A 24075-nucleotide genomic window follows, 5' to 3' on the forward strand; every position below is an offset into this window, starting at 1 on the left:
TGATTGAATCTGCAGGTGTGGAATTGCAGATAGGGAGGGCCCACTATAAAGTACATGTACTTAGAGAAGGGTCAGTGCCCCTAACCCTCATGTTGTTCAAGGGTCAACTGTATACCCTCTCCATCTTGCTTCCCTGTATTATATACAGAGAAAATCTAGTTAAAATGGACATCATTATTACCGGGTAGCACAAGGGAGTTCTTTATGGTAACAGAACATTTCTGTATCTTGATTCTGGTATAATTATAAACATATACATATGATAAAGTTTAATAGAACTACATATAACACCTACCAAAAAATAAGTGCATATAAAAGGTGATGAAATCTGAGTAAGGCCTACAGTCTAATTAATTGCACTGTGCCAATGTCAGTCTCCTAGTTTTGATAATGTACTATAGTTATATAAGACGTTACCACTGTAGGAATTTGGGTGATGGGTACACAAGGAACTCTCTGTACTATTTCTGCAACTTCTGAGTCTATAATTATTTCAAGATAAGAAGTTTTAGAAAGTGGATATCATTTATTCAACAAAGATTTGCTTTAGTACCCTAGGATACAGAGATAAAAGACTCATAGAGGAATAGGAATGTTGGAGGAAAAGACCCAAGCAAATCAACAGTAGGATAAATTCTGTGAAAGCAATATGTACACTGGTGTTATAAGAGTACATAAGAAAAACAAGAAGCTCAAGAAAGTTTTTTCAGAAAAAGTGGAGCAGGGTAGGCAGAAAAAGAAGGGGACCAGCAGAGGAACATAGCAGGGATCAAGGATAGAGGTTCAAACAAACGAGCTGGTGGGTTTCACTATTAAGTTTTCATTGTACACAGTATTTTTAACTCACAGCCCTTCTGATGGTTATAATTAAATGTTTTTATAATGTAAGCTCCATGAATGCAGAAACCCCTTTCATATCTTGTTTACTCTCCAATGCTTTACACAGTGAGTGTCTAGGCACTCATAAATATTTGTTGGGTGAACAAGGTCATTAGCCATGACTAGAACATGGAGAATTTGTGGGGGAATGACAGGGTATCTGGAGAGGAAAGCAAGAGGTAGATACAGATCATGAAGCTGCTTATAGGTTAAGTTTGGACTCTATCCTAAAGTTAATGGGGACCTAGCAGTGGAATCAGTTTTGTGTTGTAGAAAGACAGTATGAAGAGTAAGTAGTAGAGCAGAAGCAAAAAGTAGCAGTGTTCCAAAAAGTCAAAATGCAACCTGAGTAGTTTGTGTGTTAGCAGAGGAAAGCAAGCTAGGCTGTTAGTAACTGCAGGTCTCACTCAAGGGATAGTATGTCTACCAGCCTCTGAGTGTCTGAGGTCTTTGTTGTACACCAATAATAATAAAAACAAAACAAAATCTGACTCTTGGTGAGTACTTATTATGTACTAGGCACTTTATATCAACTCATTTAATCCTTACAACAACTATATGAATTTGCTGCTATTGTCCCCACTTTACAGTTGAAGTGACTAAGGCACAAAGAAGTTAAGTAACTCACTCTAGATCACACTACTAATAAATTAGCAGAGCCAGGATTAAAATCTAGGCTGCCTGGCTCCAGTGTCTATGATTTTAACTACTCTGTTTTACTGCTTTCTTTTCTCCTAGCCAACTGCTTCCGTGTATCACTTCAAATCTTAGGAACTACCATATTATCTCAGTAACATGGTTTAAATAGTATGAGCAGGAAGGAAAAGGAGGTGATTTTTCTTCTGCCTTCTCTTGGATTAACAGATAGGAAAAATATTTCCCAGAATCTTCAGCAAAGTTCCTCTTATATTGATATCTTCTTGCCCAGGATAATGAGATTCCTGTAGTTGGTTTTCAGACATTGATAGGGCTAGAGGGGGAAAAGACCCACTTTCTCTGAACACATTGCTTTTCTTTATCTGGACAAAATTGTGGTTCTCCCAGCAAGGAAGAAGTGGGTGAGACCACTAGTAAAACTAGCAACAATGCCTGCTACAAAGACAATCAATCCACGAGACCAACATGGTAAACGAGAGTATACTTCAGGAAGAGCACTGGACTGGGTTTTATCAACTCGCCATTCAGTAGCTACATCTTCCTGGCAAGTTAATTTAACCTCTCTAAGCCTATATCCTCATATGATAAATGGGCATACTATACCTTAAGATTGTATAAGGATTCAAGACAATATAAGTAAAGTGCCTAGCACACAGTAGTCATTTAATAACTAACAGTAGGGCTTCCCTGGTGGTGCAGTGGTTAAGAATCCGCCTGCCAATTCAGGGGACATGGGTTCGAGCCCTGGTCCGGGAAGATCCCGCATGCCGCAGAGCAACTAAGCCCGTGCACCACAACTACTGAGTCTGCGCTCTAGAGCCCGCGAGCCACAACTACTGAGCCCACGTGCCACAACTACTGAGCCCGCGTGCCACAACTACTGAAGCCCGCACACCTAGAGCCCATGCTCCACAACAAGAGAAGCCACTGCGATGAGAAGCCCGCGCGCCGCAACAAAGAGTAGCCCTCACTTGCCACAACTAGAGAAAGCCCGTGTGCAGCAACAAAGACCCAACACAGCCAAAAATAAATAAATTAAATTAATAAATAAATAACAGTAATTAAAATTATGTTCTTTTCCACATGTTAAACAGAGAATTACTATACTCTCCAGCAATTCCACTCCTAGGTATATACCCACAAGAACCGAAAGCAGGGACTCAAGCATATATTTGTACACGCATGTACATAATAGTACAATAGCCAAAAGGTAGGAACAAATGTCCATCAATAGACACATGGAGAAACAAAATGTGATATATACATTGGAATATTATTGCAATGGGAATATAATATTATTCAGCCTTTAAAAAGAAGAAAACACATGCTACATTGTGGATAAAACTTGAAGACATTATGCTGAGCAAAATAAGCTAGGCATCAAAGGATAAACATTATATGATTCCACTTATATGAGGTACATAGAGTAGTCAAATTCATAGAGACAAAGGTAGAACGGTAGTTGTCAGGGGCTGGTGGGAGGGGAGAATGAGGAGTTCCTGTTTAGTGGATACAGAATTTCTGTTTGGGGATGATGAAAAAGTTCTGAGTACAGATAGTGGTGATGCTTGCACAACACTGTGAATGTACTTAATGCTACTGTATGCTTAAAATGATAATTTTTCTGTATATTTTACCAAAAAAAAAAAGGTTAAAACAAAACAAAACAGCAACAAGAAAACACTGGAAAGAGGCCTGGCTTTGTCACTTACTAGATCTGTGATCTAAAGCAAATTACCTAATCTACCCAAGCCTCAGTTTTCTCATCTATAGATTGGGAAAAATAATAATAGTACCTACTTCCTAGGTCTATTGTGATGTTAAAATGAGATAACTTTGTCTTACGCTTAATTCATCTTGGCTTCAAAAGTACTGCAATTCTAAAAGTCATGAAAGTCCTTAGTACTTTATCTAGCAAAACTGCTACTGTCACACTGTCAGAAAATGTGCATTTTTAATAGTTGGCTGGATTGTATGGTAGGAATATGTTTAGTTTTGTAAGAAACTGCCACACTCTCTTCCAAAGCAGCTATACCATTTTACATTCCCACCAGCAATGAGTGAGAGTTCCTATTGCTCTACATCCTCACTAGCCTTTGGTGTTGTCAGTGTTCAGGATTTTGGCCATTCCAATAGGTGTGTAGTTGTATCTCACTGTTGTTTTAATTTGCATTTCCCTAGTGATATAATGATGTGGAGCATCTCTTCACATGTTTACTTGCCATCTGTATATCTTCTTTGGTGAGGTATCCGTTAAGGTCTGTGATCTCTTTTCAAATTGAGGTGTTGGTTTCCTTAGGGTTGAGTTTTAAGAGTTCTTTGTATATTTTGGATAACAGTCCTTTATCGGATATGCCTTTTGCAAATATTTTCTCCCAGTCTGTGGCTTGTCTTTTCATTCACTTGACAGTATCTTTCCCAGAGTTTTTAATTTTTAATGAAGTCCAGTTTATCAATTCTTTCTTACATGGATTATGCCACTGGAATTGTCACTAAAAAGTCATCACCATACCCACGGTCATTGTGGTTTTCTCTTCTGTTGTCCTCTAGGAGTTTTATAATTTTGCATCATTTTACATTTAGATCTATGATCCATTTTGAGTTAATTTTTGTGAAGGGTGTAAGGTCTGTGTATAGATTCTTTTTTTTTTTTGCATGTGGACGTCCCATAGTTCCAGCATCATTTGTTGAAAATACTATCTTTGCTCCTTTGTCAAAGATCAGTTGACTATGTTTATGTTGGTCTATTTGTGGGCTCTCTATTAGATTACATTGTTTGTTTTGTCTATTCTTTTGCCAGTACCACACTGTCTTTATTACCATAGCTTTACAGTAAATCTTGAAGTTGGGTAGTGTCAGTCCTCTAACTTTGTTGTTCTCCTTCAATATTGAGTCAACTGTTCTAAGTCTGCCTGTCCATATAGGCTTTAGAATCAGTTTCTAGATAGCCATAAAATAACTTGCTGGGATTTTGATTGGGATTGCACTGGATCTAGAAATCAAGTTTGGGAGAACTGACATCTTGAAAAGATTGAGTCTTCCTATCCATGAACATAGAACATCTCTCCATTAACTTAGTTCTTTGATATCTTTCATCAGTTTTGTAGTTTTTCTCATAGATCTTATACATATTTTGTCAGATTTATACTTAAATATGTCATTCTTAGAGGGTACTTGTATAATGTGTCTTTTATTTCAAATTGAAAATTTTCATTGCTGGTAAATGTGAAAGTGATTGATTCTTGAATAATAACCTTGTATCTTGCAACCTTGCTATAATTGCGTATTAAGTTCCATGAGTTTTCTTACCCATTCTTTTGGATTTTCTACATGGAAGATCATGTACTCTGCAGACAAAGACAGTTTTATTTCTTTTTTCCCAATTAGTATACCTTTATTATCATTTTCTTATTTTATTGCATTAGCTAGGACTTCCAGTATGATGTTGAAAAGCAGTGCTACTTGCCTTGTAGCAGATGTTAGTGGGAAGCCTTCAAGTTTCTCACCATTAAATATAATGTTACACATGAACTTGAGAAGAATGTATATTCTGCTACTGTTGAATAAAGTAGTCTATAGATGTCCATTTTATCCAGGGGATTGATGGTGTTGTCAAGTTCATCTGTATCCTTACTGATCTTCTGTCTGCTGGATTTGCTCATTTCTGATAGAGGGGTACTGAAGTCTGCAATTACAATAGTGGATTCATCTATTTCTCCTTGCATTTCTATCAGTTTTTGCCTCACTTAGTTTGACACTTCGTTGTTAGGCACATACATGTTAAGGATTATTATGTCTTCTTTGAAAACTGACATTTTTATCATTATGACATACCCCTCTTTATTTCCTGATCACTTTCCTTGCTCTGAAATCTTCTCTGTCTGAAATAAATATGACTACTCCCACTTTCTTTCTTTTTTTAACAAATTTATTTATTTATTTATTGGCTGTGTTGGGTCTTTGTTGCTGCATGTGGCCTTTCTCTAGTTGTGGTGAGCAGGGGCTACTCTTCGTTGTGGTGTGTGGGCTTCTCATTGTGGTGGCTTCTCTTGTTGTGGAGCATGGGCTCTAGGCACACAGGCTTCAGTAGTTGTGGCGTGAGGGCTCAGTAGTTGTGGCTTGAGGGCTCTAGAGCTCAGGCTCAGTAGTTGTGGCACATAGGCTTAGCTGCTCCACAGCATGTGGGATCTTCCTGGACCAGGGCTCAAACCTGTGTCCCCTGCATTGGCAGGTGGATTCTTTTTTTAATTAATTAATTAATTTATTTATTTATTTTTGGCTGTGTTGGGTCTTCATTGCTGTGTGCAGGCTTTCTTTAGTTGCGTCGAGCGGGGGCTACTCTTTGTTGTGGTGCACAGGCTTCTCATCACAGCGGCTTCTCTTGTTGCAAAGCACAGGCTCTAGGCGTGTGGGCTTCAGTAGTTGTGGCACTTGGGCTTAGTAGTCGTGGCATGCAGGCTCTAGAGCACAGGCTCAGTAGTTGTGGCGCACGGGCTTAGTTGCTCCATGGCATGTGGGATCTTCCTGGACCAGGGCTTGAACCTGTGTCCCCTGTGTTGGCAGGCAGATTCTTAACCACTGCACCACCAGGGAAGCCCTGGCAGGCAGATTCTTAACCACTGCACCACCAGGAAAGTTCCCTCCCATTTTCTTTTGATTAGTCCTAGTATGGTACATCTTTCTCCATCCATTTACTTTTGGTCCCCATGTGTCTTAATATTTAAAGTCAATTTCTTGTTGAATCTTATTTTTTGATCACTTATGTCAATCTGCATCTTTTATTTCGTGCATTGAGATCACTGACATCCAAACTGATTACTCATTATAGTTAAATTAATATCTACCATATACATTACTGTTTTCTACTTCTTGCCCTTTTTCTTTGTCCCCATTTTTGTCTTCCACTGTTTTCTGCCTCTTGTGGTTCTTACTGACCATATTAAATGATTCTGTTTTTTCTTAGCCTATCAGTTGTACTTCTGCTTTTGCTCTTTTTAGTGGTTGCCCTAGAGATTGCTATATACATTTACAACAAATCCAAGTCCACTTTCAAATAACACTATACTGATTCCACCAATAGTATGAGTACCTTACTAATTCCTAATTCCTACTTCCTGACCTATTTATCATTACTATCATTCAATTACAGGTAAGCATATATAAACATATATATACACAAAAGCATACATAATTGAATACACTATTGCTATTATTATTTTGAGTAAACTTTTATCTGTCAGATTAGGAATAAGAAAAATAAAGTTTTTATTTTACCTTCACATATTCCTTCTGTAATGATCTTTTCTTTATAGGTCAGATCTGAGTTTCTGACCTATATCATTTTTCTTCTCTCTAAAGACTTCTTTTAACATTTCTTGCAAGGCAGGTCCACTGGCAACAAATTTCCTCAATTTTTGTTTGTCTGAGAAAGTCTTTATTTCTCCTTCACATTTGAAAGATAATTTCACAGGGTACAGATTTCTAGGTTGGTGGATTGGTTTTTTTCTCTCAACATTTTAAGTATTCATTCCATTGTCTTCTTGCTTGCATGGTTTCTAAGAAAAAGTTAGATGTAATTCTTATCTTTGCTCATCTATAAGTAAAAGTGTTTTTCTCCTCTGACTTCTTTCAGGATTTTTTCCTTTAGCTTGCATTTTCTATAGTTAGAAAATGATATGCCTAGGTGTAGGCTTTTTTTTTTTTTTTTTTTTTCTGTATTGATCATGCTCGGTGTTATCTGAGCTTCCTGGATCTGTGGTTTAGTGTCTGACATTAATTTGGGGGAAATTCTCAATCATTATTGCTTCATATGTTGCTTCTGTTCTTTTCTCTTTCTTCTCCTCCTGGTATTCCAATTATGTTTATGTTTCACCTTTTACAGTTTTCCCAATTTTTAAGTATTTTGTTCTGCTGTTTTCAGTCTTTTTTCAATTTTTGAAGTTTTTAATTCTGTTATTATATTCTCATATTCTCCAGCTCAGAGATTTTCTTCAGCTGTGTCCAGTCTACTAATGAGTTCATCAAAGGCATTCTTCATTTTGTTATGTTTTTGATCTCCAGCATTTCTCTTTGATTCTTTATTAGAATTTTCATCTCTCTGCTTACATTAGCCATCTGTTCTTGCATGCTGTCTACTTTATCTATTAGAGCCCTTAGAATATTAATCACAGTTGTTTCAAAATCCAGGTCTAATAATTCCAACATCTTTGCCACATATGAGTCAGATTTTGATACCTCTTCTGTACCTTCAAACTGTGGTCTTTGCCCTTTAATGTATCTTGTAATTTCTTTCTAGATAGGTGGACATAATGCACTGGGTAAAGTACATTATGGGTACTGGCTGAAGAACTGCTGTAAATTGGCTTTTAGCAATGTAGTGGTACGGTACGGGGTCAGGACAAGTGTTCTATATTCCTACGATTATGTCTCAGTCTTTTAGTGAGCTTAAATCTCTGATTGTGAACTTCACACATGTCTCTCTGTCCCACCTCCCAACCCTTAGGTGGGACAGGACAGCTAGAGTGTGTGTAGTGGGAACTTTCCTTCCCAGAAGTAGTTTAGGTTCTGATAAAACCCCAGAAGGATAGGCTCTGAACAGTTTCTCCTGAGGGCAGAGCTTGTTAAGAAGAACAGAATGATCTGGCATATTTTAAAATGGTTCCTTTTCTGATACCCCTGCTGAAAGCACTCTGGGATTATTCTCCAATATGTACCATGAGAAAACTGTAGAGCTCCAGGAGGTAAAACTCATAAAAGTGTGGGGGCTCCACCAATGACTGAGCTTACTTGGAGTTTTTATTTCTCAGACTTGTCAAAACTGAGCCTCCAGCAATTTGTCAATTACAGTTCAGGTTTCCCTACTGAGTGCTAGTTCCCATACAGGTTGCTGCTCTTGAGCTTCTCCAGTAAATTGTGATTCTCTGTATTTGCCTGTCGTAGAAACAGCCATTTCTCCAAGCTCTGATTCCTTTGAGTGGAGAATGGCATTTAGAAACCAAGATTTGAGGGCTAGGTGTGCTCCTTGTCCCTAAGGTATTATTTCTTTAGGCCCTCTCAGCAAACAGAACCAGAAAACAGATGTAAGCACATACATACACACACACATATATATATGTACATACTTACATGTATATACACTCATTTATATCAACATATATACATACATGCTATCCCTATCTATCTATATCTATCTATATACATGCCATGAGTTCACACTAACATCTCTGATTCCAATCCAACAATAGTGGATTCATTCCCCCTTTCCATATTTTTAACTCTCTCCTCTACTAGTGAAAAATCTGTCTCATGATGGGAGATTTCAAACACGTGTAACTCAGTAAATTATACATCAAGTAGACCAAAAATTAGTAAGGGTATAGAGAAATTGAACAGAAAAATACTGGATCTAAAGGATATTTATAAATAAGGAACATCTAATAATTAGTGGATAAAACTTCTTTTCAAGTTTACTATAATCATTTACAAAATATGAATACTTACAAGGCTATAAGACAAGTCCAAACAAATACCAAATTATTGGTAACTTACAAATCATGTACTTTGACCAAAATGCAATATAATTGGAAATCATTAATAAAACATAAACCAAAATAATCTGATGTTTGTAAATTGAAAAACCTAGTTCTTAGTAATTCAAGGATCATGACAGAAAGCATATTGTAATTAGAAAAAGGAACAGAGTGGAAATTAGAAAATTTTAGAAATAAATGACTATGAGACTGCTTCTCAACAAAACTTGTGAAACACAACTAAAGAAGTATTTAGAAGGAAGTTTATAGCTTTAAACATATATATGTATAAGGAATAAAAATTAAATTAATTAGGTAAATGTCCAACTCATAAGCTAGAAAAGCAAACAACAGAGGAAACCCAAAGACATTTAAGAATAGAAATAAAAGAACCGTAATTATTACATAGGAAATAAAGGAGAGGAACAACAACAAAACAGTTGGTTCTTTGATCAGAATAATGAAATGGATATAGTTTTGAGCACATTCATCAGGAAAGAATATAGAGGACAAAGAACATTAAATATCAAAATGGGAACATATTTACAGACATCACAAGCACTTTTAAAAAATCAAAAATTATGAAAAGTTTTATGCCTATAAACTGGGAAACTCAGACAAAAAGGGCAAATTCCTAGAAAAATTCAAGTCATCAAAACCAAATCAAGAAATGGAAAAACGAAACAGACTTATAAACATTAGATAAACTGCATCAGTAGCCATGTCTACCCACCAAACAAAATACACAACATACTCTTTCAGGGAAGTTCTATCAAACCTTCAAGGAATAAGTAGATAATCCTTGTCTTATGCAAATTGCTCTAGAGAACAGAAAAAAATGGCAAGTTATCTAGCTTATTTTATGAGGCTAGGATATCTTGAAACCAAGAAAAGACAATATGAGAATTAAAAATTATAAAACAATTCCACTTATAGTCTTAGATTCCAAAATTCTAAATAAAATACCAGCAAATGGAATCCTGCAATGTATATTAAAATATATCAAGACCAAGTTGAGTGTATTCTAGGAATATAAGGATTGTTTAATGAGAGAAAAATTTAGTAAGGAACCTGCTTTATTAGCAAGATGAAGAAAGAGGAAAAAATATGATTATTTCAAAGATGCAGGAAACCACTTGCTAAAACTTAACATTCATTCAAAATTTTAAAACTTCTCAGCCAATGTGGAATAACAGACCCTACTAACTTGCTAAAGAGTATCTTGAAAATAACCTACAATAATTCTTTATAGTGTATCATTAGAAATTAAGTACAGGACAATGCTATCTGCTATCAGTGTTCTAAATTGAATATCGTGCTGAAGGTCTTAGAAGATTAAGACAAATAAGAGAAATGAGAAGCTATTCATTGAAAAGGAAGAAACAAAACTTCATTATTGGGACTTCCCTGGTGGTGCAGTGGTTAAAAATCCGCCTGCCAAGGCAGGGGACACAGGTTCGAGCCCTGGTCTGGGAAGATCCACATGCTGCGGAGCAACTAAGGTCATGTGCCACAACAACTGAGCCTGTGCTGTAGAGCCCACATGCCACAACTACTGAAGCCCGCACGCCTGGAGCCCGTGCTCCGCAACAAGAGAAGCCACCGCAATGAGAAGACTGCACACCACAACAAAGAGTAGCCCCCACTCTCTGCAACTAGAGAAAGCCCGCGCACAGCGAAGAAGATCCAACGCAGCCAAAAATAAATAAATATATATTTTTAAAAGAACTTCATTATTTGTAGATGATTTGAGTGTTCACACAGAAAATCTAGTCAAATCCACAAAAAATTGAAACTAAAGAGTTCAGCAAAGTTGCTGGAATATAAAATCAATATGTAAATATCAATATTATTCCTATATACCACCAACACAGTTAGAAAGTGTAGTTTAAATAAATCATTTTCAATAGCAAGAAAAACTATAACTCTAAAAGATATTTATAAAAGAAATTATAAATTAGAACCTTATATTTAAGATTTATCCATGGAGACAGATGTGATTCTAGTTCATTCATTTAACGCCTATGTAGTTTCCCATAATTTATCTATACTACAACTTATTTATCCATTCTCTTGTTTCATGGATATTTAAGTGGTTTTCATTTTTTTTTATATATATTAAAAGCAATGCTATGGTAACAAACATTTTTAATAAACAGCTCCTTGTGTGTATATACAAGGTTTTTTCCCTAGGATATTTCGAGAGGTAGAATTCCTGGTTCATGGGGTATGACACATTTTCAACTTTTTCAGATACTGTCAACTTGCTCTCCAAAGTGATTTTTACCAATTTACACTCTCAGGAGTAATGTATACATGTTCCTGTCACTCCACTTCCTCCTTAACCCTTGGTGTTGTCAGACTCATTTTTTCCCCAATATGTTAGCTGTGAATGGCATCTCATTGCAAATACCACAAGAATGAAGGCTCCTTAGGAATTACAATTTTGTTTTTCTTCCGTTTCCTTAGGGCTAAAATTGTGCTGGTACCATTATAGGGACTCAAATTTTGTAAACGGAATGAGTAAATGAAGGATCATTAGTGAGGCTGAAGGAGGTTTTTAGGTGTGGAAAGCAAGACTATCATTACATTCGTGTTTAAAACTTCTATCTGAGATCAGCATGTCAATTGAGGGGGAAGTAGAAACTACTCTGCTTTAATGGGAGACGAAGACCGTCAAACTGTCGAAATGAGAGTGACACTGACCACACAAACAGTAGAAAAGGCACTGGGTCTGGGAATTCAAAGACCTCACCCCACTCCCCTTCCAACTAGTAGGACTGCAACTTAATATATGTGGACAGATTATTTAACCTTCCTGAATCTCAGATATCCTCATCTTAAAATAGAGATGATAATAATAAAAACCATTTGGAATTCTGAGCAGAGAACACACAGTTTACTAGCTGGACCTTAATGCAAAAATAGCAACCACCATCTAACCTCAGACACCCCACCCAACACAAAATGCCTCAGTTGGCACAAAAAACATCCTTACATCAGTGGTCTAGTACCACTATACGTTTCATTCTTGACATCTTCCAGCACTGCCTCAAAGTTCCCAGTGAGCTGGCATTTCTGGGACACTTGCATTCCAGTTCTTCTCCCTGCTCACCTACCTACCAACTCTCCCAGCCACTGCAACCTGGAAGCCCTGTTTGCCTAAGCACAAGCCACCATATCCCTCACCCTGTTCACTGAATAGTCATTGAAACCTGTTCCCTCATAAGGAGGTTCTTCATTCTCCCACTCTCCATGCACTCCAGGGCTGACATGGCCACTAGCATGTGGCAGATCCAAGTTTTCTGGGGACTGAAGATTATAAAATTTGGGGAACTCTCTTTAAGAAAAACATCACATTATGAATACAAACATCTTGTGATGTTTCTATCTCTCACCTTGCTGGTCCCTCTGCCACATTCACTGAGGACATGGGAACCTCTAAATGACTACCATACGAAAGAGGTGAAATGAAGCAGGGCGCAGCGGGGCCCTCCCGGGTACAAAAGCCTTCCTGTGTCTGTCATTTCTCGTTTATAGAAAATGGTTTAAGTCTCCTAGATTTTCCCTGAATCCCAAAGAGCAGATTCAAACAGTTACTCACTGGAGAAGTGAGGGAACGCAGAAACAAAAGAAAAGCAAGCCCAACATAACCTTTTCCATGATTGTTAGCTTAAACTAATGCCTTGATTCATGACCCCAAACTGTCGAGATAATGTCCTGTGGCTTCAACCAGCTGGCCCCAAGCGGACTTAAAATTGATGACACCTGGAGGGTCAATTAAGAACTGAAGCTCCTGAACCATCATGAAGGCTCTAAGTACAGAATAAAATGTCTCAAGCACTGCTTTTGCTCTCTCCTAGAAAGAAGTTAAGGGATCACAAGACCACGATTTACTAGTTTGCTTTGCAGGAACACACAGATCAGTCACAGTCACCAACGACACATCAAGTCACAGGCAGCCAGGAAGTCTGCAGTTGAGGTCTTATCAGGAAGCTGAAATTACAAAGAACCTTTACCTCTGCTGTCTTTAAAACCTTGCACCCCAGCCAGCCAGCCAGCAAGAAGGATTTGAGATGAGTCTAGGTCTCCCATCTTTTGGGTTGGTGCCTCTTCAACAAATACTGTAAACCTTTCTTTGCTCCAAACTCCGATGTTTCAGTTTGTTTGCCCTCACTGTGTGTCTGGCACACAAACTTGAGCTCAGCAACAGAGGGGGTGACTCAAACAAAACCCCAGCCTCCCAGATCTTTTCCTTTCTCAGTGCAAATGACCTTCATGCCCACAGGACTTCAGCAAACCAATGGCCACCCCGTGGACCTTGTTACAACTTACAACTGCTCCAACTCTGAAAGCCGAAATTTTAGATTTCCATTCTTGGACCACGAACGCCCTCCTCTAGCTCTTTCATTCTCAAGTATAAGACCTCCATTACTTCTTCTTAACTTGATCAGTTCCTCTCTGACATTACTTTCTCTTCCTGACTACATGCTAGGCCACTAAGTAGGGTGAGGTGAGGTACCTAGGGAGCACAATTTATCGAGGCACTCACACTCAGGGTCACACAAGTGCAGGGTATACGTCATGTGCCATGATGTATTTAACTTCTCACCATTACACTGAACTTTCTTGAACCATTGACTTCTCTTCCCACAAGCCCTACAAAACCACAGTCCTTGATCCATCCAACCACTGTGTCTCTCCCAAGCAACTGAAAATGACTAGGCAAGTGACATAACACTTCAGATGAAGGCCAATACAAATGACTGAATCTCACCCCAGGTCAGCCCCCAACTCTACCAGCAGCTCTTTTTGCATGTCTGTAAATTACTGCTCTTTCCATTCCATGGAGAAATATGGCAGACATGGTTAGTACTATTCCTACCCCTCTTGACTGAAAATATAGTAATAACAAGGTCATCAGACGCTAATGCACTTAAATTCCTGCCTTCAGGATTTCATTTCCCTCCAACCTCAAGGACTTTCTTCCGTCCAAGGCCAAGCACTGTAACCAGCCTTGGCTACCCTCCCACTCTCAGAACATCGTCCTAACATCCTTCTCTCTCCACTACCAGTAACGTCTCCCTGTCAGTCCATCCCAGGATAAATATACCTCAATCCCTTCCTTTCAAAAACAAAACAAAATCCACAATCCTCCTTACAACCCCACGACTCCCCTCCACTACTGTCCTATGACTTTCCTTCCACTCACACACAAACAGTACTCTGTACTTGCCAGCTTTCCCCTTCTAACTGCCCATCCATCACCCCACAGACTTCCAGTGCCTTTCTGTCCCACCACTTCCCCCCACCACTAGCGTCCTAATTGCCGAAGCCCCTGCCCCCGCGAGATGCTGCTCTCAGCAGCATTAAGCACGCTTGTTTACCTCTCCTGTGTGAGTCTTCCTCCTCTCAGGTCTGTCCTCCGTCCACGTTGGCCTCCTTCCTCTCTGCTCCTCCTCGGTAGCCTCCTCTTCCTTAAGTGTCAGCGGGCGGCTTTAGGCCCAAGGAAGGAGGAGACCAGGAGCTCAGAGGAGCGGCCTGACCCGACCTCACTCAACACACTCAGAGGAGGGGACAGTCGTGGAGAGCGAAGGGAACGGGAAGGGCTCTGTCCTCTAGAAGAGTCAAGGCCAGGGCGCCCACACACACAAGGGTGGGTAGAAGGGAGGACTGGGGTTCACCCAGGAGCAGCGTGCACAGGGCCGCTCCCCTCCACCAAATCTCAGCCCCGGCTTCCACCAGCGCCTTCGATCCGACCCACCTGGCCTACGAGCTCTGACAGGGCGCATGCGCGGAAGGGAATGCGCCAGGGGCGGTGCCTGCGGAAGAGGCAGCACGTTGCCGTCCAGCCGCCCAATAAAGGCTGGAGCCTCGGCCACCGGCAGCGTAGATTCACCTGGCTACAGAGGTCGGGTCGGCGCGGGTGGTGTGAGCCACCGTAGAGGCTGCCAGTTGCAGACGTCGAGCTGGAGCAGGTTGGTGTCCCGAACGCGAGCGCGGGTCCTGCAGGGCGCGGGGGTGCAGGGTGTGGAGGTCGCGGGAACAGACAGGCCTGTGGGGAGGGGGGTGGTAGGAGACGCGGAGCCGGGGGCCTGGACTCCCAGACTGAGGAGGGGATCGGCCCAGGTGGCGGCTGGGGGGAAGGTTAGAGAGGCTGTGGACAAGGGCGGTGCAGCCGAGGCCTAGGCCGCGTCTCCCAGTGTAGCCGCGGGGCGCGGCCCCTGGCGTTTGGCGCCCAGCGCTAGGTACCCCGCGCCTCCAAGGCCTCATCTCCCCACGGTGCTCCTGCCTGGGGAGCCAGACTTGCTCAGCACGACACGGGCCCGGGCCTCTGGGTGCTGCTCCTCTGGTCGAAACGCACGCAGGGCAGCCCCCGCGTGTCCCCATCCCAGGCGAGCGGGAAGAGAAGGTAAGGGACCTCCACCCAGGCTCCCAGTTCTGATGGGGGACGAGGACGACTTTCTTCCTTCACAGCACTTTACAGGGCAGAGTGCGGCTGTCCTTTCCTAACTACAAACACCTGCTTTTCAGCCTGGGAAATGAACTCTTCAGGAAACAACGACAATTTTGAGGGCAGTAACTCCAGACCTTTCTTTTATGTGCACCCCGTGGCCCAGCAGCTTCACCTGGGTCCCTGGTACCAGAATCCTGTCTATAATCCATTCTCCATTCCTGGAGCAGGTAAGGAATCTGAATCCCCAAAGAGGTTCAGTGGGATTAGGGACCCTCCCTGTGAGCCAAAGCCTGAAGGTTTCTAACACCTGTGTCCATTACCTCCCTTTCCTCACCCTGTGCTCAAACCAGAGACGGTAGCAGCGCATGGGGCAGTGTTTGTTGTTCAGGTTAATAGGAAACATTCGAATTCTAGCTATATGCCAGTTACTCTGCTAAATGCTACAAATAGGTTCTCTCATTGACCTCAGCAGCCCATGAACTAGGTATTGTTGCTATCCTTGCTCCCCAAATGAGGGAGCTGAGGCTCCCAGTCAGTGACTGGCCCAGGGTCACAGAGTAATCCAACCAAAGTCCCCTCATGTGTGAGGCCAGAGGTGCCTTAGTGCTCCTAGTCCCTGGAGCTTTGACAAGGCCTAAAGGTTCTCAGACCTATTATGGTGAAGTCAGAAAAGTACTCTAGAGGAAGAATGACAAGCAAGACTTGAAAATGTTTGGAAGGTAGACATCTAGCGTTTCATTCAGTACATGGGGGAGGGGGCTTTAGGCAGGCAGGAGGATCCATGGGGTGATTCTCCCATCTCACCTCTCCAAGTAGGAAAGATAATGTTAAACTTGCTCTTCTGAGTATCCTGCTGGAGATAAAGCATGTTGTAAATATTATGCAGCTTTTCCAGGTAGAAAACTAGGTGTGATAAGGAGAGCTTCTGAATTCACCACTGTTGCCAGCTGAATAGTAGTCTCAGTCTGAGCAACAGGGACCTGTGCCAGCGTATGGCCTGTGACCTACAGTTCTTCACTGTGCCTCTACCTGCCAGATGTTGGACTAGCACCTCCACATGAGCCAGCTCCTTCAAGAAATCTTACCGTATATAAACTCTTGGCTCTGTTTCTCTGGAGATTCCCTAATTAGTACAGACATTGAAATGCTATTTTGAAATGGTGCAGAGACAGGAATTGTGTGAGTACAGAGTGTAGGAAGTTCTGAGAGAAAACAATTTATATTGTATCTTAAACATTCTTTGAATTAACAGGTTGAGATGCTATACCTCTGTGGTTTTTCCACACCATTCAGCTTAAGGTTTCAATTATTTATCCTTTAGAGTTGTGGTTTAGGGGAATTAAAGTGGATGGTGCTGGGAGTAGGAAGAAAATTTGTATTTTTAATTGCAACATAATTCATATTTTAGTGAAAAAAGGAATGTATAGAATTCCAAGAGTGAAGCCACTTTTGTTTGGCTAGATGGGGACTCAAAACACATAATCCATTTTTTTAGTCTATTTCCCTCTATTTCTAGGTTTTGACTTTCTCTGTGTTGGCCTGTCAGCCATTATTTCTAAGTGGCAAAGATGGTCACAGCATTTCCAGGCCTGTAATGATTCTATGGCTAGTGATCCAAGAGAGGAGCCCACTCTTCCAGTAGTTTCAACAAGAGTTCTAAACCTGACCCTCCGTGGACTGGCTTTGAAGTTATCTGTCTCTGTAGTTAGATGAACTTTCTTCTGTGGCTTCTAACCTCTTAGGACAATGTTGAAACCCGAGCTGAGATTTCCTTTTCCTTCAATAAAGGAAAATACCCATATGCATATGGTTATACCAATATACTAGAGGTATCTTAGCCAAGTACTAGAGGCACACTGATACCTTCCTCAACAGTGAAACTGGGTTCATAAGCTCTACTGCACAATACTGGCTAAATTGCTTCATGAACACTGATTGGAATATGACTGCTCCTTCTTTTATATAGTTAGAAGTTTTACCTTAGCTTCACTTGTCAGTTGTACAAATCTGTCTTGCAAAGTCAAATGCCTTTCCCCAAAATATATTTGTTTGAGAGAAATATGTCTGGCATTATTGACACCACTGCAGTGGTTATCCCTAAAGAGTGGAAATGGGGGAAGATGTGTGTATGTGTATGAATGAATAGGGCTGAATACATAGGCTTAGAAAGGATTTTAAATCCAAAGAACTTTTGTTCCCTCTTGCTCTGTAAGGCCTGATATTATTCTTTTTGCAACCATGACAAGCCTGAGTTATGCCTGGTATGTGCTTGGTCTCTTTTAAAAGGCTACAAAGTAGGGGGTGCTATTCTTAATATGCTGACCAACTGATGGCTTGGGAACCAACCAGTTGGAACAGATGCCTGCTGTAGTGCTGTTCTAGTGTGAAGAAGGGTTCTGGAGGCCCCACTGTTCTAGTCATTGCTCCTTCACTGGTTGACTCCTGTGGATGTCCAGGGAGGAACTGGGGGCCTTTACCAACTGACATAGAGAAAATTCAGTATTTTAACCATTGGTGTGGCTGTACAGGTGTTCTGGCTGAATGTTGTGACTGGCCACAGGAGACAAAATGGCTATGCCTTTCTCTTTCTAGGTTTGAGAAATGGAAGTCTGTATTTTCCATATCCTGTGGTGCTCAATGAGTATCCCAGCTTCCTCATCCCTCAGTCCCCGTTGCCCACTACTCTTAACCGAAGACCCATAGTCCCTATGTTTTATAACACGGCACAGTTCAGAGAATATGGTGGCTGTGGGAAAAAAATGAGAACGAAACACACACAGACTGAACCTCAACAGGCTGAAAACATGAGAGAAAAACAAGACATGCACGCAGAAGGCGACAGCCATGACACAGGAAGGGTGACCAGTATCCCTGCTACTAATATTGACATTGAAACTGACAACATTCATCAAGAAACAGATGGGGCTTTGACTTCTGTTGCCCAGAAGAGGGAGCTACATAGCAAGAGCCCTTCTAATAACACTTTGCATAGAGATGCACCTCAAGGAATCTGTGTATCCGAGAAAGAGCAAAGGAGGCTAGTCCAGGGCAAAGGATCCTCTATGATAAAATTCTGGAAATCATTGAAAGAAACTATGGGTTTGTATGATGTGGCTTATGGTAAAGCCATGCCAGAGAACATACTGCAGCACAATGGGATTTCACAGAGTTCCTGGGAAAGTAGAGGTGTGCTCTGTAACCCTCATGAGGGTGGAGACTGCATTGCATATAAAGATGAACACAGAGCTGTCCAGTCAGAGCAGTGTCTTGATGTTGTAAGACATGAGATGTTTAAGTCAGGATCTATCATGGAGATGAACTTGGGTGAAGAAAAGAAGGGATATGCAGCTGTTTCCCAAAACCCACCACCTCCACCTGGCAGGGATGAGATCCAGAATAGCCTGAACTCAAAACTGTACCCGTCTCCTGGAGACATCAACAAGCTGCATCAGGAAGGGCCACCCTGTGCCAGCATGGAAGCAGTAAAAGACCCGAGCCTACATTCAGCATCTCAGGAGCTCCTTACTGCAGGGGAAAGCATGCCAGAGAACAGTCGTGGGAGCCATGGCTCCCCTGAGAATGTGGGTGCAGAGGAAGAGGTAGAGAGCAATAGCTACCCTGAGGGGGGTGTTCCATCCGCTACCTGGTTGGCCCAGTTCAACAAAGTAGGTCAGGCCACCCAATGCGATATGAGTTGGTGGTATGAGGTACAGTCTGAGAATTCCCCTGAGTCTTCACCAGGAAGTGGGAGAAAGGGAGCAGAGCAGCTGTCAGTGGGGAGCAGGAACCAGGATGAAGTTGGTGAGGTAGAGAACAATGGCTGCGAGGGGCGCGTTCCCTCCCCTACCTGGTCGACCCAGTTTACCAAAGTAGAAGAGGGCATTCAGTGCGACATGAGTTGGTATGAAGCACAGGTAGAGAAATCCCCCCAGCAAATGCCCTGCAGAGATGAAGGGGCCTCACCAGACTGCAAAACCAAGGGGTCATGGAGAAAGCCAGTCACAAATAGGAAATTAAGTGCAGACAAAGATGAAGTGATGGTGAATGATGAGATTGGGGAGGTGCATAAAGAGAACTTGAAAAGGTGTGCAGAGACTAGAAAGACTGTGAAAGGCAGGAAGCTGAAAGACCTGAGCAGCGTCTCAAATGTTAAGACAGCCTATTTGCTGCAGAAAAGCGCTGCCTTGACCATCGTGCTTCCTGAGGATTCAGAAGACTCTGAGTTGGAAGCTGAAGATGTAATGCATGAGGTAGAATGCCTCCTTGAAGAAGTGAGTCCACAGGGTCCTCTGACATCTTCCAAAGGAAGGTCTTATCTGAAGGCTGGAAGGATAATCAGGATGCCACCTGAGTGCTCTGTCCCTCCCCAACTTATGGTTTGGCCCACCAGAAATAAGTACAGGTTATTACAAGCTGGTAGTGAATATGAGCACGTCGTCCCTGTGGTTTACCAGTTGAAACGACAGGATGGCTGTGAAAGTACTGGTGTCACCCTCCGAAGAAAACACACTATGCCCAAGCCAGAGGGACTGGAGTCCAGGAGAGCCTCTCACAAACCATTGGAATGTAAGTGACTAGTGGGTTCATCCTAACTGGTTGTCTGTGGCGGTTCCATACCAAGTCTTGGATGCAAAGGCAGCTGTGAATCAATAGCATTTCTCTGTTTTGAAAGTATGTGGTCACTTCAGCTGTAGGTGCCCATATTCATAGGATTTGCAAAGAAAATCCCAAGTTAGAATTCCTGCATTCTAGGAAACTGCAATGTAATTTGAAACAAAGTGCTATAGTAGATTATAAAGATTTGGATGGTGGCGGTAAGGAGAGTTGGGCTGAGATAGTCAGGAGGACATCAGTCTAGCTGGATTGCTGAGAATGGGCAGTCTATGTGGAGGCAGAGAATTTCGACAGTTTTAGGTTCTGTGGTTTGGAGACAAAAGAGCAAGTTTGGAGTGGGAATGGAGACAGTAGCGTGAGCTCAAATGGGCAGCCCTGGCAGGATTCCTCTCGAGACCATCCTGCCAGAGGGAAGACTTGTGAGGAATTGGGAAATAGACCAAGGAGAATGGGGTAAAGTAGTAGTGTTTTTCTTCACTTACAGATTTTTATCCTGTAGGCAATAAGGGGCTGATCCAGATTGAGTAGAGAAATGAGACAAATGTGCTGTAGGAATTTCAACCAGCAGTATTTTATAGGAGAAATTAGAGTGAAGAGTGCCTATATGGCTGAAAACCATTTTGTTTGTTTTATTTTTTGTCTCTGTGGTATGTGGGATCTTAGTTCCCCGATCAGGGATTGAACCCAGGCCCCCTGCATTGGAAGGTGGAATCTTAACCACTGGACCGCCGGGGAAGTCCCCCCAAACCAGTTTTATTCAACAAAAAGTGTTGTACTGGGTTGGCCAAAAAGTACCATAACATCTTACAGAAAACCTGAACGAACTTTTTGGCAACCCAATAAATCAACAAAGTGGTGAGGGTCCTGACTCACATGGGACTTTGAGATAGAGACATGTATTTATGAAAATGATTCTGTACTCTAGTAAATCTTTTTCCACATGGACTAATTTGTATCTCTTCACAGTCATACTCTACACGATCTGTATAGAGTGCATCAAACTTAGAGGTGTGACCTTAAATTTAACTTTTTTAAAAAAACCAGGAGGTCAATAAAATTTAAACTGCTTAACAACTATGTATACAAAAAAAAAAAGAGATAGAGACATGTGAGAGGACTAATGCAATTTAATCTTTAAGAAAGGGCTGGAATTTGAACTTGAGTACATCCAAAAAAGTGGTAACATCCATGGAAAAGAGTTAACTTGGGAAGAGAAGTTGTTTTGCTTTGCTGTGTGGGTTATGGTGGGAGGGGCATAAAGTGGTGAGATTGAGGGACTGGACTAGCAGCCTCCCCACACCTGGTTGAAGCTTGAGTTTGGACCATCCTGTGACTGGCGGGGGCACAGCTGACAGGAGTGGGGAGGGAGGGAGGGCCCAAAGGAGAGCTTTGGGAGATGATTACCTCTGGGGTGCAAAGAATGAAGCAAAGCAGGTAAGTGAAGAATGGGATGCATAAGAGCCCCAGGGAAGTTTAAATAAGTTCCAGTCTTAGTCCCAGAACCTTTAGACTTGACATATTTATGCCTACCACTTCCACTGAAAAGTTGGGGTATTGTCACATCTTAACTCTTGGCTGTTGTCATGACTTCGATTCATGCTCAGTAATTTGGAAGGGGTTTTTAAAAATAGGGTGACTTTACAATATGAGCAGAGTTTTTTGGCTTTGGTATGTTTAGTCCCTGTTATAAAAGATGGCAAGAGAGACTGTTCTGGACCACTGTGCTTAGAGACCCCTCATACATAAGAAAGAAGCGCTGTGTAAGCTCCATAATGAATGGGACCATTCCAGATGTGTGTGAGCCCTAGATCACGATGTCTAACATTGTAAAATGAATAAACTAAAACACCGGCAACTTTACCTTTAGCCTTCTCAAAGTCTTATCTGCTTCTGAATTCCCATGTCATTTCCCGTCGGAGCGTGTATGAATCTTCTTCTATTTTGGGTAATAACATTGGTTATAAATTTACTCCCTCTCCCTCTTCTTAATACTGTAGTTGAGTAGTTTTTAGCACTTTTCTTCTTTGGCCATGTCTGAAAGAAAGTCTGGGGAATTCCCTGGTGGTCCAGTGGTTAGGACTCCTTGCTTTCACTGCCGAGGGCCAGGGTTTGATCCCTAATCGGGTAACTAAGAACCTGCAAGCCGCACAGTGCAGCCGGAAAAAAAAAAAGTCTGACCGAGTCGTCCTGTGAAGATAATGGGAACTTCAGTTTACTCCAGGTCACACAGTCAAGAAGTCTCTCTTCTATAAATTGTCTGTTATTATTTTTGCCAATGATATTTTTTGCTGCCAAGAACTACAGAATGATATAGAATAGTATCATGAAAAACAGGTCAATTTCTTGAAAGATGTGTTTTTGATTTATTTTTTCCTTTTGGTTTTTAAGCAATTTGGATTATTTAATGTATGAATCACTTCTTCCCTCAGGTAACTGTGAGAGATCAAAAACCAAGTTCCCCTACAAAGTAACAGAGATTCGAGGCAGATGCTATAAAGTTTAGGAAATACCCAGCAGCTCTAGAGGTTGGTTATGTGTCCTGTGTCCAGTTCGTCTTATGATTTGCTTTTTGGACTTTATTTGTTTGGGGTTTCCTACTTGGTGCCTGGTCTGCCCTTCAAAGCTAACACTGCTTATGGGCAATGACAAACGGCAGAGTTCTACCCAGGTAACAGACATACCTTGTAAAGAAGGCCCTACCTGACAGGATTAGAGCCAAAGCCTTTCAATTCTGTGGAATGTTATTTTTAAGCTGGCTTTCACACTTAACTCCCGATCTGTTAATGGTAGTACGTCGTGGGTTAAAATGGGATTTTGTAAGTGATCCTGGCAGTTTCACTCTTAGTGTCCCAGCTTAGAGCTGGGTACTGGAAGCTTAGCATCTCCCTTAAGGGGCAGTAGCTTGACAGGCTTCCCTACACAGAGTCTTGGCATTGGGTAACCCTGCCTCACCTCAACCCCTGGTCCTGGAGCAGTGGCTTGATGGCCCCTTAAAGGCCATTTCTGCCCTGCAGTGGTCATAAAGGGAAGACTGATAACTAAGCTCAGGCAAAATGTCAAGACCTTTGGCTTTATCCTAAAAATGGAAACTAAAGATATTGGTAATGATTCTCTGTATAACATCTTGAGTCTGTTACACGCCAATTTAAGGAAATGTATTCCATTATTATTTCACAGGAAATAAATTGCTGAGTTCCAGCTTCAAGGAAGAGCTAAATATTGCATCATATATCTCTCTTGACTGAACTATTAAAGCATTGTATCAAAAAACAAGAAAATGTGACATTGTAAAGCCTTTGGAAATATAAGTTGTAAAACAGCAAATAAATTGAATTGCAAAAGTGTGTGATTCTTAAGCATTTTCTTCTCTCATAGTGGCCACATCACTCATGACAGCACCATCTGTCATGAATAGTTTTGTCTTGTAATCTCCAAGGACCTTTAGATAAGGAGAAAAGGGTGGTGGATTTGAGGACAAAATAAAAAGATTAAGCATTCCCCACAAAGAGGAACCATCTTGAAGACGGAAAGGATGCCAACTCATTGTTTATAAATGGAGGCCAGGAACATAGTAGGTCCACTGATGCATATTTCCAGTGGTGGCCTGTAGAATCATATGTTTTATGCTTTCAACTAGTGTAGACTCCTTAGGAATAAAGGAAGCTTTAGGAAACAAAAGATCTTTATACTAAGAACCTAGGACCTAGGTGGTCAATTTGTAGAACCAATCTCCCAATAAATGGTGCAGGTTAGGTCTGTGACTATGTGCTAAAAAGATTTTTATGTGATTGGAGGCTCTCCCACGGTTATTTGAAAGAACAGAGCATATGTGAGAGGATGGGGGTGCCTCCAAGAAAGGCTTTCTGGGTGACAGTATGGACAGTATTTTGATACATATCAATGTGTCCACTCAATGCTGCTTCTAAGTAACCCTGTGAT

General features: G+C 41.4%; 2 protein-coding genes and 1 long non-coding RNA gene across 3 annotated transcripts in view; 2 read left to right on the forward strand and 1 right to left on the reverse strand.

Annotated features, from left to right (window-relative positions):
* Window positions 1–14641, reverse strand: part of KBTBD2 (kelch repeat and BTB domain containing 2) — a 40521-nt gene extending 25880 nt beyond the window's left edge. Inside the window, exon 1 of the mRNA XM_079932364.1 lies at window positions 14453–14641. The gene's annotated coding sequence lies outside the window, so the exon portion shown is untranslated. The remainder of the gene's footprint in view (window positions 1–14452) is intronic.
* Window positions 14642–14818: 177 nt separating this feature from the next.
* LOC307192001 lies at window positions 14819–18820 on the forward strand. Its single transcript, XR_013829914.1, has 3 exons — window positions 14819–15043; window positions 15600–15749; window positions 18115–18820. It is a non-coding gene; the product is annotated as an uncharacterized lncRNA (long non-coding RNA).
* A 9-nt stretch (window positions 18821–18829) lies between these two features.
* LOC307191996 (uncharacterized protein) lies at window positions 18830–23431 on the forward strand. The gene is made up of 3 exons (XM_079932372.1): window positions 18830–20088; window positions 22566–22661; window positions 23314–23431. Exons 1-2 carry the CDS (start codon window positions 18831–18833, stop codon window positions 22637–22639), a joined length of 1332 nt encoding a protein of 443 aa, XP_079788498.1. The 5' UTR covers window position 18830; the 3' UTR covers window positions 22640–22661; window positions 23314–23431.
* Window positions 23432–24075: the final 644 nt, after the last annotated feature.

This window comes from Stenella coeruleoalba (genome assembly GCF_951394435.1).
Source record: "Stenella coeruleoalba genome assembly, chromosome: 9".
NCBI classification, from domain to species: domain Eukaryota; kingdom Metazoa; phylum Chordata; class Mammalia; order Artiodactyla; family Delphinidae; genus Stenella; species Stenella coeruleoalba.

Bases quoted from the DNA above. Each gene is read 5' to 3' on its own strand.
- LOC307191996 (XM_079932372.1), top strand. From the start codon at position 18,831: ATGGAGATGAACTTGGGTGAAGAAAAGAAGGGATATGCAGCTGTTTCC. The intron at 20,089-22,565 runs GTAAGTGACTAG...TTCTTCCCTCAG, and splicing joins CTCTCACAAACCATTGGAAT to GTAACTGTGAGAGATCAAAA.